This window comes from Bombina bombina, chromosome 7, assembly GCF_027579735.1.
Source record: "Bombina bombina isolate aBomBom1 chromosome 7, aBomBom1.pri, whole genome shotgun sequence".
Taxonomy (NCBI): domain Eukaryota; kingdom Metazoa; phylum Chordata; class Amphibia; order Anura; family Bombinatoridae; genus Bombina; species Bombina bombina.
The window spans coordinates 395719286-395735025 of NC_069505.1; the positions used below are offsets into that span (position 1 = coordinate 395719286).

Genomic DNA, 15740 nt, shown 5'->3' on the forward strand with positions numbered 1-15740 from the left:
TTCTGATCTACTTGAATCACTGGAGACAAGTCTGTATAGTCCCCATTCCACTGTTTGAGCATGCACAGTTGTAATGGTCTTAGATGAATTCATGCAAAAGGAACTATGTCCATTGCTGCAACCATCAACCCTACTACTTCCATGCACTGCGCTATGGAAGGACGTGGAACAGAATGAAGAACTTGACAAGTGCTTAGAAGTTTTGATTTTCTGACCTCTGTCAGAAAAATCCTAATTTCTAAGGAATCTATTATTGTTCCCAAGAAGGGAACTCTTGTTGCCGGAGACAGAGAACTCTTTTCTATGTTCACCTTCCATCCGTGTGATCTGAGAAAGGCTAGAACGATGTCTGTATGAGCCTTTGCTTTTGACAGGGACGACGCTTGTATTAGAATGTCGTCTAAGTATGGTACTACTGCAATGCCCCTCGGTCTTAGAACCGCTAGAAGGGACCCGAGAACCTTTGTGAAAATCCTTGGAGCAGTGGCTAACCCGAATGGGAGGGCCACAAACTGGTAATGTTTGTCCAGAAAGGCGAACCTTATGTTCTTTGTGGATAGGGATATGTAGGTACGCATCCTTTAGATCCACGGTAGTCATAAATTGACCTTCCTGGATAGTGGGTAGAATCGTTCGAATGGTTTCCATCTTGAACGATGGTACCCTGAGAAATTTGTTTAGAATCTTCAGATCCAAAATTGGTCTGAAGGTTCCCTCTTTTTTGGGAACTACGAACAGATTTGAATAAAATCCCATTCCTTGTTCCTTTATTGGAACTGGGTGTATCACTCCCATCTTTAACAGGTCTTCTACACAATGTAAGAACGCCTGTCTCTTTATTTGGTTTAAGGATAAGTGAGACATGTGGAACCTTCCCCTTGGGGGTAGTTCCCTGAATTCCAGAAGATAACCCTGAGAAACTATTTCTAGTGCCCAGGGATCCTGAACATCTCTTGCCCAAGCCTGAGCAAAGAGAGAGAGTCTGCCCCCTACTAGATCCGGTCCCGGATCGGGGGCTACTCCTTCATGCTGTTTTGTTAGCAGCAGCAGGCTTCTTGGCCTGCTTACCCTTGTTCCAGCCTTGCATCGGTTTCCAGGCTGGTTTGGGTTGTGAGGCATTACCCTCTTGCTTAAAGGATGCAGAATTAGAGGCCGGTCCGTTCCTGAAATTGCGAAAGGAACGAAAATTAGACTTATTCTTGGCCTTGAAAGGCCTATCTTGTGGAAGGGTGTGGCCCTTTCGCCCAGTGATGTCTGAGATAATCTCTTTCAATTCTGGTCCAAATAGAGTTTTACCTTTGAAAGGGATGCTAAGCAATTTTGTCTTGGATGACACATCCGCTGACCAAGACTTTAGCCAAAGCGCTCTGCGCGCCACAATTGCAAACCCTGAATTTTTCGCCGCTAATCTAGCTAATTGCAAAGCGGCATCTAAAATAAAAGAGTTAGCCAACTTAAGTGCGTGAACTCTGTCCATAACCTCCTCATATGGAGTCTCTCTACTGAGCGACTTTTCTAGTTCTTCAAACCAGAACCACGCTGCTGTAGTGACAGGAACAATGCACGAAATGGGTTGTAGAAGGTAACCTTGCTGTACAAAAATCTTTTTAAGCAAACCCTCCAATTTTTTATCCATAGGATCTTTGAAAGCACAACTATCCTCGATAGGAATAGTAGTGCGCTTGTTTAGAGTAAAAACTGCCCCCTCGACCTTAGGGACTGTCTGCCATAAGTCCTTTCTGGGGTCGACATAAAAAATATAATAACGGGAATAATTTCTTAAATATAGGGGGGGAACAAAAGGTATGCCGGGCTTTTCCCACTCCTTATTCACTATGTCCGCCACCCGCTTGGGTATAGGAAAAGCGTCGGGGTGCACCGGAACCTCTAGGAACTTGTCCATCTTGCATAATTTCTCTGGAATGACCAAGTTGTCACAATCATCCAGAGTAGATAACACCTCCTTAAGCAGTGCGCGGAGATGTTCTAATTTAAATTTAAATGTCACAACATCAGGTTCAGCTTGTTGAGAAATTTTTCCTGAATCTGAAATTTCCCCATCTGACAAAACCTCCCTCATGGCCACTTCAGATTGGTGTGAGGGTATGACAGAACAATTATCATCAGCGCCCTCCTGCTCTTCAGTGTTTAAAACAGAGCAATCGCGCTTTCTCTGATATGTAGGCATTTTGGATAAAATATTTGCTATGGAGTTATCCATTACAGCCGTCAATTGTTGCATGGTAATAAGCATTGGCGCGCTAGATGTACTAGGGGCCTCTTGCGTGGGCAAAACTGGTGTAGACACAGTAGGAGATGATGTAGTATCATGTTTACTCCCCTCATCTGAGGAATCATCTTGGGCAATTTCATTATCTGTGGCAGTACTGTCCTTACTTTGTTTGGACGCTATGGCACAATTATCACATAAATTTAAATGGGGAGACACATTGGCTTTCATACATATAGAACATAGCTTATCCGAAGGCACAGACATGTTAAACAGGCTTAAACTTGTCAACAAAGCACAAAAAACGTTTTAAAACAAAACCGTTACTGTCTCTTTAAATTTTAAACAGAAAACACTTTATTACTTAATATGTGAAAAAGTATGAAGGAATTGTTCAAAAATTACCAAAAGTTCACCACATTGTCTTAAAGCATTAAGAGTATTGCACACCAAATTTCAGAGTTTTAACCCTTAAAATAACGGAACCGGAGCCATTTACAAATTTAACCCCTATACAGTCCCAGCTATAGCCTTTGCTGAGACCCAACCAAGCCCAGAGTGGAATACGATACCAAATGACGCCTTCTAGAAACTTTTCCAGCTACTTTCAGATCCTCACACATGCATCTGCATGTCTTGCTCTCAAAAACAACTGCGCAGTAATGGCGCGAAAATGAGGCTCAGCCTACAACTGGGAAGGCCCTCCCTGACTGGAAAAGGTGTCTAACATAGTGCCTGCCGTTAAAAAACGTTCCCCAAGTTTATAAATGTGAATTATCAGCATAAACATGTATAAAATGTCCAAATAAAGCAATCGATTTAGCCCATAAAAGTGTCTACCAGTTTTATAGCCCATATTAAGCCCTTTATTCTGTTTGCTTGACTAAGAAAATGGCTTACCGGTCCCCATGAGGGGAAATGACAGCCTTCCAGCATTACATGGTCTTGTTAGAAATATGGCTAGTCATACCTTAAGCAGAAAAGTCTGCTAACTGTTTCCCCCAACTGAAGTTACTTCATCTCAACAGTCCTATGTGGAAACAGCAATCGATTTTAGTTACTGTCTGCTAAAATCATCTTCCTCTCACAAACAGAAATCTTCATCCTTTTCTGTTTCAGAGTAAATAGTACATACCAGCACTATTTTAAAATAACAAACACTTGATAGAAGAATAAAAAACTACATTTAAACACCAAAAAACTCTTAACCATCTCCGTGGAGATGTTGCCTGTGCAACGGCAAAGAGAATGACTGGGGTGGGCGGAGCCTAGGAGGGACTATATGGCCAGCTTTGCTGGGACTCTTTGGTAAAAAACAGGTAAAAATCGATTTATACATCCTTAATCATACATTATTGTTTTTATAGGATTTTATATATCTATGAATTTGTGTCAGATTTTTTACTGTGAGTCTTAAGAGGTTGTAGGGACTTAGTTATACTGTGGTGCAGATCCATTTCTTAACATTTATAGCGCAAGTAGTGTTCATTTTTGTTATACTATCAGTAGTACTAGACATCCTTATCTTTCTAGATGTCGTGACTTTATCAAGGCATGTGGAACATAGTTGAGCAGGCGGATCTACCGGAACCTCCTCACAATAAACACAGGTACTAGACTTAGTTAAAGAGGGAGTACCCTCTAACGCGTCAGAATCCTCCATAGCTTGCGGCTTTAGTATGGACTAGTTATGTATAAACCCCCTCTGTTCAATAATCCCCCTACCAGGGATATTAACCCTTGATTCTATAAAGATAAAAGGTATCACACTGTGACCCTGTCTTCTGCATTATCATTATGTGTATAAAAAATTAAACGATCTTACCAGAATCTGGGCCGTGGAACAGGAACACAGCCTTTCAAGTGTGACAGTGTAGTAGCATCGCTCCTGACATGGACTTGAATGTAGAAAGCAGGCAACGAAACTCGTCAACGCCGATTGCTTATGGAGCTGTTAAAATGAGTCGGGATGGTTTCGCAGAAAGACTCTCCCTGCTCCTCCGGACTTTCATCCAAGCTCTCACTGAGAGGTGGAGAGGACTACTTAAAACTCCAGTCCCATTCCGAAGAGTACTACCCTCCATAAGAGACTACTCCGAATCTTCTGAAACTTCTCTGCCAACCTCCTGTTACGAAAGGCAAAGAATGACTAGGGGATGAGGGAAGTAGGGGGAGGTATTTAAGCCTTTGGCTGGGGTGTCTTTGCCTCCTCCTGGTGGCCAGGTTCTTAATTCCCACAAGTTATGAATGAAGCCGTGGACTCTCCTCCCCTTTAGATGGAAAGGACACTTTCCAAACTATTACATCCCCAGAGCACAACTCTACCATGGTTTTTGTAGGAAATAAATGCAATATATCATCCTATATATGCACATGTACATGTATTCCAAGGGCAGTGGTAAACTCCAGATGTATTGATGCTTTCAGAAAGACGGCTTACGAGCACTTAGACAATATTGTTACAAAATGAAATGCTCAATTCATTGGAGCATGGCATTTTATCACTAGTGATGTGGCAAAGCTATGCATTTAACCCCCACAAAGAGGCCAAATACACAGTTACAGTAGAGCACTGCTGGTACCTAGCGGTAACCGTCACTGATCAAATCAGCAGCACTAGTTACACAGCTGGGTCACGCTACTAGTGCTACCAATTGGATAAGCGCTCTGCAGGTCGCAATTGATACATTAACAGGGTTTTTACCCCTCTATGGGGATTAGGCACATACTTTTGTTGTGTTGCTAGTAAGACAATGACATGCTCTAACAATTAAGAGAATGTTATCACTAAAATAGCCTTGTTAATAAGCTTAAAATGCATCTTCTTAAAGTAGCCATTAACCTTAAATGAGAACTAGAACATCTTATTAAACACAGGACCAATATATCCTATGGAATGAGCAAGGACCAGTAAACTCAATTTCATTCTACATAAATTAATGACAACTAAATATTACAATATACATACAATATTTATTAAACTAACATGAAACACAAATATTTGTATCATGATTCAGATAGAATATACAATTTTAATCAACATTCCTATTTACTTATATTATCAAGTTTACTTAATTCATTTGGTATCCTTTGTTGAAAGAGCAGCAATACACTACTGGGAGCTAGCTGAGCACATCAGGTGAACCAATGACAAGAGGCATATATGTGCAGCCGCCAATCACCACCTAGTTCCCAGTAGTGCATTGCTGCTGCTGAAACTATACTTATATATGCCTTTTAACAAAGGATACCAAGAGAATGAAGCAAATTAGATAATAAAATGTCCCTTTAATCTTGCTTTTGCTGTACAAATGCCCCACATAATTAATAGCAAATGCAACCAAAATAATCAATATTATCACTGCAATATTGTTTTTCCCATTAATTTAAAGGGAATTACATTATGGTTTAAAAGAGACGTAAAACCCAAAATCTTCTCTCTCTTGCAGAGCTACAGTTCAAGTCCCAAACTCACCCCTCAGTTAAGTGAGCTGTTTTTTTAAGCACAAGAGATAAAACTGGATTAAATTAATCTCCTTAAACCAATCCTGTTAGGCAAGAGTATGTGAACAGTACAAGATGTATGACCGTAAAGCTACTGAGAAGCATAAAGCAGAAGTAGACTATCCAGTGTTCTCCAAAGAAAATGTTGCCAGCCGGGTGGCATTATGAAGTAGCTGGGTGGGGGCAGTGTAATATTTTCTAATAGTACATCACTTTGATATCTAAAGCACAAATTAGTTGCATAAATTAACAAATACAATTTTTAATATTAGCTCATTTTAGTAAAATTGGCCGGGTGGTGCACCCATCTAAATAGGTCCTGGGGAGAACACTTATCTATACGGACATGGTAAAATGAAGGAAGTCGCCTATGTATAAGCTTTAGGAATGGCGTATAGTACCTCTCAGTGTTTTCCTCAGTCATTAGTGATCTATCGTCTTTGTGTTCTGAGTTTGTTGGCGTGCTGTTAGTGCGATGTAGACTACGGCGGGAGTGCCTGCGCCGCATGTGTTCCCTTTCAGGAAGTTCTTCTTGGTCTATGGCCTCATTTTCTACGTAAGGGTATGCCACAAGATTGATGTAACCGTCACTGTCCCCTTCAAAGCAGACAGATACCACACCTGAAAGAGACAAATAAAAAATCACATGCTTCTAAGTCTTCGCACATGTACCCTTGTAGCCTCTGAAAACGATACAGCTCAAGTACTGGATCACATGCCGGATTCTCTCTGTGGTGCCGCCGACCATTAACTAACTTCCTTATAAATAGTTTAATCTTTTTTACAAGAAGTGTGCAAGAGAGTGGCAGGTGTTGATTGGAGGTTTGAACATAGTGAAATTAACCCCTAGCTGTTATACACTGAATCATGATCTTAATACAAGTCAATAATTGAATGGAGATGTTAATCTCAACAAATTTCTACCATGTTAAAACAGCCTAATTTTTTTCCATTTTAAATAGACACATTTTTGCAATAAACGTCGATTAGGAAACATGCTTCTAGTAAACATTATTACTGTGGTTTTTTGGTTTTGGTTTTTTTAGTGGCATTTGCAAATATGCTGTAGCCTGTTGATTAGTATTCAAACTCAGAGCTGGCAGTGGTGTGTATTGCATCAGTGATGACTTAAAGGAATAGAAATGTTTTCTAAATTGCATAAAAATAAAAACATAATTTATGCTTACCTGATAAATTTATTTCTCTTGTAGTGTATCCAGTCCACGGATCATCCATTACTTATGGGATATTCTCCTTCCCAACAGGAAGTTGCAAGAGGATCACCCACAGCAGAGCTGCTATATAGCTCCTCCCCTAACTGTCATATCCAGTCATTCGACCAAAAACAAACAAAGAAAGGAGAAACCATAGGGTGCAGTGGTGACTGTAGTTTAATTAAAATTTAGACCTGCCTTAAAAGGACAGGGCGGGCCGTGGACTGGATACACTACAAGAGAAATAAATTTATCAGGTAAGCATAAATTATGTTTTCTCTTGTTAAGTGTCCAGTCCACGGATCATCAATTACTTATGGGATACCAATACCAAAGCTAAAGTACACGGATGATGGGAGGGACAAGGCAGGATTAAGCGGAAGGAACCACTGCCTGAAGAACCTTTCTCCCAAAAACAGCCTCCGAAGAAGCAAAAGTATCAAATTTGTAAAATTTGGAAAAAGTGTGAAGCGAAGACCAAGTCGCGTTGCAAATCTGTTCAACAGAGGCCTCATTTTTAAAGGCCGAGGTGGAAGCCACAGATCTAGTGGAATGAGCTGTAATCCTTTCAGGGGGCTGCTGTCCAGCAGTCTCATAGGCTAGGCGTATTATGCTCCGAAGCCAAAAGGAAAGAGAGGTTGCCGAAGCTTTTTGACCTCTCCTCTGTCCAGAGTAAACGACAAACAGGGTAGATGTTTGACAAAAATCTTTAGTAGCTTGTAAGTAAAACATCAAGACACGGACTACGTCCAGATTATGTAAAAGACGTTCCTTCTTTGAAGAAGGATTAGGACACAATGATGGAACAACAATCTCTTGATTGATATTCTTGTTAGAAACCACCTTAGGTAAAAACCCAGGTTTGGTACGCAGGACTACCTTATCTGCATGAAAAATCAGATAAGGAGAATCACATTGTAAGGCAGATAGCTCAGAGACTCTCCGAGCCGAGGAAATAGCCATCAAAAACAGAACTTTCCAAGATAAAAGTTTAATATCAATGGAATGAAGGGGTTCAAACTGAACTCCTTGAAGAACTTTAAGAACCAAGTTTAAGCTCCACGGGGAGCAACAGGTTTAAACACAGGCTTAATTCTAACCAAAGCCTGGCAAAATGCCTGGACGTCTGGAACCTCTGCCAGACGCTTGTGCAAAAGAATAGACAGAGCAGAAATCTGTCCCTTTAAGGAACTAGCTGATAATCCTTTGTCCTAGCCCTCTTGGAGAAAAGACAATATTCTAGGAATCCTAACCTTACTCCATGAGTAATTCTTGGATTCACACCGATAAAGATATTTACTCCATATCTTGTGGTAGATTTTCCTGGTAACAGGCTTTCGTGCCTGTATTAAAGTATCAATGACTGACTCTGAGAAGCCACGCTTTGATAGAATCAAGCGTTCAATCTCCATGCAGTCAGTCTCAGAGAAATTAGATTTGGATGATTGAAAGGACCTTGTATCAGAAGGTCCTGTCTTAGAGGCAGAGTCCATGGTGGAAAGGATGACATGTCCACTAGGTCTGCATACCAAGTCCTGCGTGGCCACGCAGGTGCTATCAGAATCACCAATGCTCTCTCCTGTTTGATTTTGGCAATCAGTCGAGGGAGCAGAGGAAACGGTGGAAACACATAAGCCAGGTTGAAGAACCAAGGCGCTGCTAGAGCATTTATCAGCGTCGCTTCTGGGTCCATGGACCTGGATCCGTAACAAGGAAGCTTGGCGTTCTGGCGAGACGCCATGAGATCAAACTCTGGTTTGCCCCAACGATGAGCAAACACCTCCGGATGGAGTTCCCACTCCCCCGGATGGAAAGTCTGACGACTTAGAAAATCCGCCTCCCAGTTCTCCACGCCTGGGATATGGATTGCTGACAGGTGGCAAGAGTGGTACTCTGCCCAGCGAATTATTTTTGAGACTACTAACATCGTTGTCCAATCTGGCCTGCGAAAGGTCATACCCTTGGACAGGTGTACCCAAGACAACCACCAGAGAAGAGAATCTCTGGTCTCTTGATCCAGATTTAGCAGAGGGGACAAATCTGTGTAATCCCCATTCCACTGACTCAGCATGCATAATTGCAGCGGTCTGAGATGAAGGCGCGCAAATGGCACTATGTCCATTGCCGCTACCATTAAGCCGATTACCTCCATACACTGAGCTACCGAAGGGCGCGGAATGGAGTGAAGAACACGGCAAGCATTTAGAAGTTTTGATAACCTGGACTCCGTCAGGTAAATTTTCATTTCTACAGAATCTATATAAGAGTCCCTAAGAAGGAGACTCTTGTGAGTGGGGATAGAGAACTCTTTTCCTCGTTCACTTTCCACCCGTGCGACCTCAGAAATGCCAGAACTATCTCTGTATGAGACTTGGCAACTTGAAAGCTTGACGCCTGTATCAGGATGTCGTCTAGATACGGAGCCACCGCTATGCCTCACGGTCTTAGAACTGCCAGAAGTAAGCCCAGAACCTTTGTAAAGATTCTCGGGGCTGTAGCCAACCCGAAAGGAAGAGCTACAAATTGGTAATGCCTGTCTAGAAAGGCAAACCTTAGAAACCGATGATGATCTTTGTGAATCGGTATGTGAAGGTAGGCATCCTTTAAGTCCACTGTGGTCATGTACTGACCTTCTTGGATCATGGGTAGGATGGTCCGAATAGTTTCCATTTTGAAAGATGGAACTCTGAGGAATTTGTTTAAGATCTTTAGATCCAAAATTGGTCTGAAGGTTCCCTCTTTTTTGGGAACCACAAACAGATTGAATAAAAACCCTGTCCTTGTTCCGTCCGCAGAACTGGATGGATCACTCCCATAACTAGGAGGTCTTGCACACAGCGTAGGAATGCCTCTTTCTTTATCTGATTTGCAGATAGCCTTGAAAGATGAAATCTCCCTTGTGGAGGGGAAGCTTTGAAGTCCAGAAGATATCCCTGAGATATGATCGCCAACGCCCAGGGATCCCGAACATCTCTTGCCCACGCCTGGGCGAAGAGAGAAAGTCTGCCCCCTACTAGATCTGTCGCCGGATAGGGGGCCGTTCCTTCATGCTGTCTTAGAGGCAGCAGCAGGCTTTCTGGCCTGCTTGCCTTTGTTCCAGGACTGGTTAGGTTTCCAGGCCTGCTTAGATTGAGCAAAAGTTCCCTCTTGTTTTGAAGCGGAGGAAGTTGATGCTGCACCTGCCTTGAAATTTCGAAAGGCACGAAAATTAGACTGTTTGGCCTTTGCTTTGGCCCTTTCCTGAGGAAGGGTGTGACCCTTACCTCCAGTAATGTCAGCAATAATTTCCTTCAAACCAGGCCCGAATAAGGTCTGCCCCTTGAAAGGAATGTTGAGTAATTTAGACTTCGAAGTCACGTCAGCTGACCAGGATTTAAGCCATAGCGCCCTACGCGCCTGGATGGCGAATCCGGAATACTTAGCCGTTAGTTTAGTCAAATGAACAATGGCATCAGAAACAAATGAGTTAGCTAGCTTAAGTGTTCTAAGCTTGTCAATAATTTCAGTCAATGGAGCTGTATGGATGGCCTCTTCCAGGGCCTCAAACCAGAATGCCGCCGCGGCCCTGACAAGCGCAATGCATGCAAGGGGCTGTAAAATAAAACCTTGTTGAATAAACATTTTCTTAAAGTAACCCTCCAATTTTTTATCCATTGGATCTGAAAAAGCACAACTGTCCTCAACCGGGATAGTAGTACGCTTTGCTAAAGTAGAAACTGCTTCCTCCACCTTAGGGACCGTCTGCCATAAGTCCTGTGTAGTGGCGTCTATTGGAAACATTTTTCTAAATATAGGAGGTGGGGAAAAACAGAATTTATGCTTACCTGATAAATTACTTTCTCCAACGGTGTGTCCGGTCCACGGCATCATCCATTACTTGTGGGAAATATTCTCCACCACAGGGAAAGGCAAGGAGAGCACACAGCAAGAGCTGTCCATATAGCTCCCCCTCTGGCTCCGTCCCCCAGTCATTCGACCGACGGTTAGGAGAAACTATAGGGTGCCGTGGTGACTGTAGTGTATAAAGAAACATTTTTCAACCTGATTAAAAAACCAGGGTGGGCCGTGGACCGGACACACCGTTGGAGAAAACAGAATTTATGCTTACCTGATAAATTACTTTCTCCAACGGTGTGTCCGGTCCACGGCGTCATCCTTACTTGTGGGATATTCTCTTCCCCAACAGGAAATGGCAAAGAGCCCAGCAAAGCTGGTCACATGATCCCTCCTAGGCTCCGCCTACCCCAGTCATTCGACCGACGTACAGGAGGAAATATGCATAGGAGAAACCATATGATACCGTGGTGACTGTAGTTAGAAAAAATAATTCATCAGACCTGATTAAAAAAACCAGGGCGGGCCGTGGACCGGACACACCGTTGGAGAAAGTAATTTATCAGGTAAGCATAAATTCTGTTTTCTCCAACATTGGTGTGTCCGGTCCACAGCGTCATCCTTACTTGTGGGAACCAATACCAAAGCTTTAGGACACGGATGAAGGGAGGGAGCAAATCAGGTCACCTAAATGGAAGGCACCACGGCTTGCAAAACCTTTCTCCCAAAAATAGCCTCAGAAGAAGCAAAAGTATCAAATTTGTAAAATTTGGCAAAAGTGTGCAGTGAAGACCAAGTCGCTGCCTTACATTTCTGGTCAACAGAAGCCTCGTTCTTGAAGGCCCATGTGGAAGCCACAGCCCTAGTGGAATGAGCTGTGATTCTTTCAGGAGGCTGCCGTCCGGCAGTCTCATAAGCCAATCGGATAATGCTTTTAAGCCAAAAAGAAAGAGAGGTAGAAGTTGCTTTTTGACCTCTCCTTTTACCAGAATAAACAACAAACAAAGAAGATGTTTGTCTGAAATCTTTAGTAGCCTCTAAATAGAATTTTAGAGCACGGACTACGTCCAAATTGTGTAACAAACGTTCCTTCTTTGAAACTGGATTCGGACACAAAGAAGGTACAACTATCTCCTGGTTAATATTTTTGTTGGAAACAACTTTCGGGAAGAAAACCAGGCTTAGTACGCAAAACCACCTTATCTGCATGGAACACCAGATAGGGCGGAGAACACTGCAGAGCAGATAACTCTGAAACTCTTCTAGCAGAAGAAATTGCAACCAAAAACAAAACTTTCCAAGATAATAACTTAATATCTACGGAATGTAAGGGTTCAAACGGAACCCCTTGAAGAACTGAAAGAACTAGATTTAGACTCCAGGGAGGAGTCAAAGGTCTGTAAACAGGCTTGATTCTAACCAGAGCCTGAACAAACGCTTGAACGTCTGGCACAGCTGCCAGCCTTTTGTGAAGTAGAACAGATAAAGCAGAGATCTGTCCCTTCAGAGAACTTGCAGATAATCCTTTCTCCAAACCTTCTTGTAGAAAGGATAGAATCTTAGGAATTTTTATCTTGTTCCATGGGAATCCTTTAGATTCACACCAACAGATATATTTTTTCCATATTTTATGATAAATCTTTCTAGTTACAGGCTTTCTAGCCTGAATCAGAGTATCTATTACAGAATCTGAAAACCCACGCTTTGATAAAATCAAGCGTTCAATCTCCAAGCAGTCAGTTGGAGGGAAACCAGATTCGGATGTTCGAATGGACCTTGAACAAGAAGGTCCTGTCTCAAAGGTAGCTTCCATGGTGGAGCCGATGACATATTCACCAGGTCTGCATACCAAGTCCTGCGTGGCCACGCAGGAGCTATCAAGATCACCGAAGCCCTCTCCTGATTGATCCTGGCTACCAGCCTGGGAATGAGAGGAAACGGTGGGAATACATAAGCTAGGTTGAAGGTCCAAGGTGCTACTAGTGCATCTACTAGAGTCGCCTTGGGATCCCTGGATCTGGACCCGTAACAAGGAACCTTGAAGTTCTGACGAGAGGCCATCAGATCCATGTCTGGAATACCCCATAACTGAGTTATTTGGGCAAAGATTTCCGGATGGAGTTCCCACTCCCCCGGATGGAATGTCTGACGACTCAGAAAATCCGCTTCCCAATTTTCCACTCCTGGGATGTGGATTGCAGACAAGTGGCAGGAGTGATCCTCCGCCCATTGAATTATCTTGGTCACTTCCTCCATCGCCAGGGAACTCCTTGTTCCCCCCTGATGGTTGATATATGCAACAGTCGTCATGTTGTCTGACTGAAACCTTATGAATCTGGCCCTTGCTAGATGAGGCCAAGCTTTGAGAGCATTGAATATCGCTCTCAGTTCCAGAATGTTTATCGGGAGAAGAGATTCTTCCCGAGACCATAGACCCTGAGCTTTCAGGGGTTCCCAGACCGCACCCCAGCCCACCAGACTGGCGTCGGTCGGGACAATGACCCAATCTGGTCTGCGGAAGCTCATTCCCTGTGACAGGTTGTCAAAGATCAGCCACCAACGGAGTGAATCTCTGGTCTTTTGATCTACTTGAATCGTCGGAGACAAGTCTGTATAATCCCCATTCCACTGTCTGAGCATGCACAGTTGTAATGGTCTTAGATGAATTCGTGCAAATGGAACTATGTCCATTGCTGCAACCATCAATCCTATTACTTCCATGCACTGCGCTATGGAAGGACGAAGAACAGAATGAAGTACTTGACAAGAGCTTAGAAGTCTTGATTTTCTGACCTCTGTCAGAAAAATCCTCATTTCTAAGGAATCTATTATTGTTCCCAAGAAGGGAACTCTTGTTGACGGGGACAGAGAACTTTTTTTCTTTGTTCACTTTCCATCCGTGAGATCTGAGAAAGGCTAGGACGATGTCCGTATGAGCCTTTGCTTTTGACAGAGACGCTTGAATCAGGATGTCGTCCAAGTAAGGTACTACTGCAATGCCCCTTGGTCTTAGAACCGCTAGAAGGGAACCTAGTACCTTTGTGAAAATTCTCGGAGCAGTGGCTAATCCGAATGGAAGTGCCACAAACTGGTAATGCTTGTCCAGAAAAGCGAACCTTAGGAACTGATGATGTTCCTTGTGGATAGGAATATGTAGGTACGCATCCTTTAAATCCACCGTGGTCATAAATTGACCTTCCTGGATGGTAGGAAGGATCGTTCGAATGGTTTCCATTTTGAAAGATGGAACCCTGAGAAATTTGTTTAGGATCTTGAGATCTAAAATTGGTCTGAATGTTCCCTCTTTTTTGGGAACTATGAACAGGTTGGAGTAAAACCCCATCCTTTGTTCTCCTATTGGAACTGGATGAATTACTCCCATTTTTAACAGGTCTTCTACACAATGTAAGAATGCCTGTCTTTTTATTTGGTTTGAAGATAATTGAGACCTGTGGAACCTTCCCCTTGGGGGTAGTTCCTTGAATTCCAGGAGATAGCCTTGAGAGACTATTTCTAGTGCCCAAGGATCCTGAACATCTCTTGCCCAAGCCTGAGCAAAGAGAGAAAGTCTGCCCCCCACCAGATCCGGTCCCGGATCGGGGGCCATCCCTTCATGCTGTTTTGGTAGCAGTGGCAGGCTTCTTGGCCTGCTTACCCTTGTTCCAGCCTTGCATCGGTCTCCAGGCTGGTTTGGGTTGAGAAGTATTACCCTCTTGCTTAGAGGATGTAGAATTAGAGGCTGGTCCGTTTCTGCGAAAGGGACGAAAATTAGGCTTATTTTTAGCCTTAAAAGACCTATCCTGAGGAAGGGCGTGGCCCTTTCCCCCGGTGATGTCTGAAATAATCTCTTTCAAATCAGGACCAAACAGTGTTTTATCCTTGAAAGGGATGTTAAGCAATTTTGTCTTGGAAGACACATCCGCTGACCAAGACTTAAGCCAAAGCGCTCTGCGCGCCACGATAGCAAACCCTGAATTTTTCGCCGCTAATCTAGCTAATTGCAAAGCGGCATCTAAAATAAAAGAGTTAGCCAATTTAAGTGCTTGAACTCTGTCCATAACCTCCTCATACGAAGATTCTTTATTGAGCGACTTTTCTAGTTCTTCGAACCAGAAACACGCTGCCGTAGTGACAGGAACAATGCATGAAATTGGTTGTAGAAGGTAACCTTGCTGAACAAACCCTCTAATTTTTTATCCATAGGATCTTTGAAAGCACAACTATCTTCTATGGGAATAGTAGTGCGTTTGTTTAGAGTAGAGACCGCCCCCTCGACCTTGGGGACTGTCTGCCATAAGTCCTTTCTAGGGTCGACTATAGGAAATAATTTCTTAAATATAGGGGGAGGAACAAAAGGTATGCCGGGCCTTTCCAACTCCTTATTTACTATGTCCGCCACCCGCTTGGGTATAGGAAAAGCATCGGGGGGCACCGGAACCTCTAGGAACTTGTCCATCTTACATAATTTCTCTGGAATGACCAAATTGTCACAATCATCCAGAGTAGATAATACCTCCTTAAGCAGTGCGAGGAGATGTTCTAATTTAAATTTAAATGTTACAACATCAGGTTCAGCTTGTTGAGAAATTTTTCCTGAATCTGAAATTTCTCCCTCAGACAAAACCTCCCTCCTGGCCCCTTCAGATTGGTGTGAGGGTATGTCAGAACAGTTATCATCAGCGTCCTCTTGCTCTTCAGTGTTTAAAACAGAGCAATCGCGCTTTCTCTGATAAGTAGGCATTTTAGATAAAATGTTTGCAATAGAATTATCCATAACAGCCGTTAATTGTTGCATGGTAATAAGTATTGGTGCACTAGATGTACTAGGGGCCTCTTGTGTGGGCAAAACTGGTGTAGACACAGAAGGTGATGATGCAGTACCATGCTTACTCCCCTCATTTGAGGAATCATCTTGGGCAATATCATTATCTGTGGCATCATTGTCCCTACTTTGTTTG

The 15740-nt window shown here is 43.0% G+C and overlaps 1 protein-coding gene across 1 annotated transcript in view; it reads right to left on the bottom strand.

Annotated features, from left to right (window-relative positions):
* The window catches only part of IP6K1 (inositol hexakisphosphate kinase 1), an 81435-nt gene that overhangs the window by 35974 nt on the left and 29721 nt on the right, over nt 1-15740 (bottom strand). The window contains exon 2 of the mRNA XM_053721141.1: nt 6136-6355. Within this exon, the coding sequence (XP_053577116.1) occupies nt 6136-6355 (220 nt within the window). The remainder of the gene's footprint in view (nt 1-6135; nt 6356-15740) is intronic.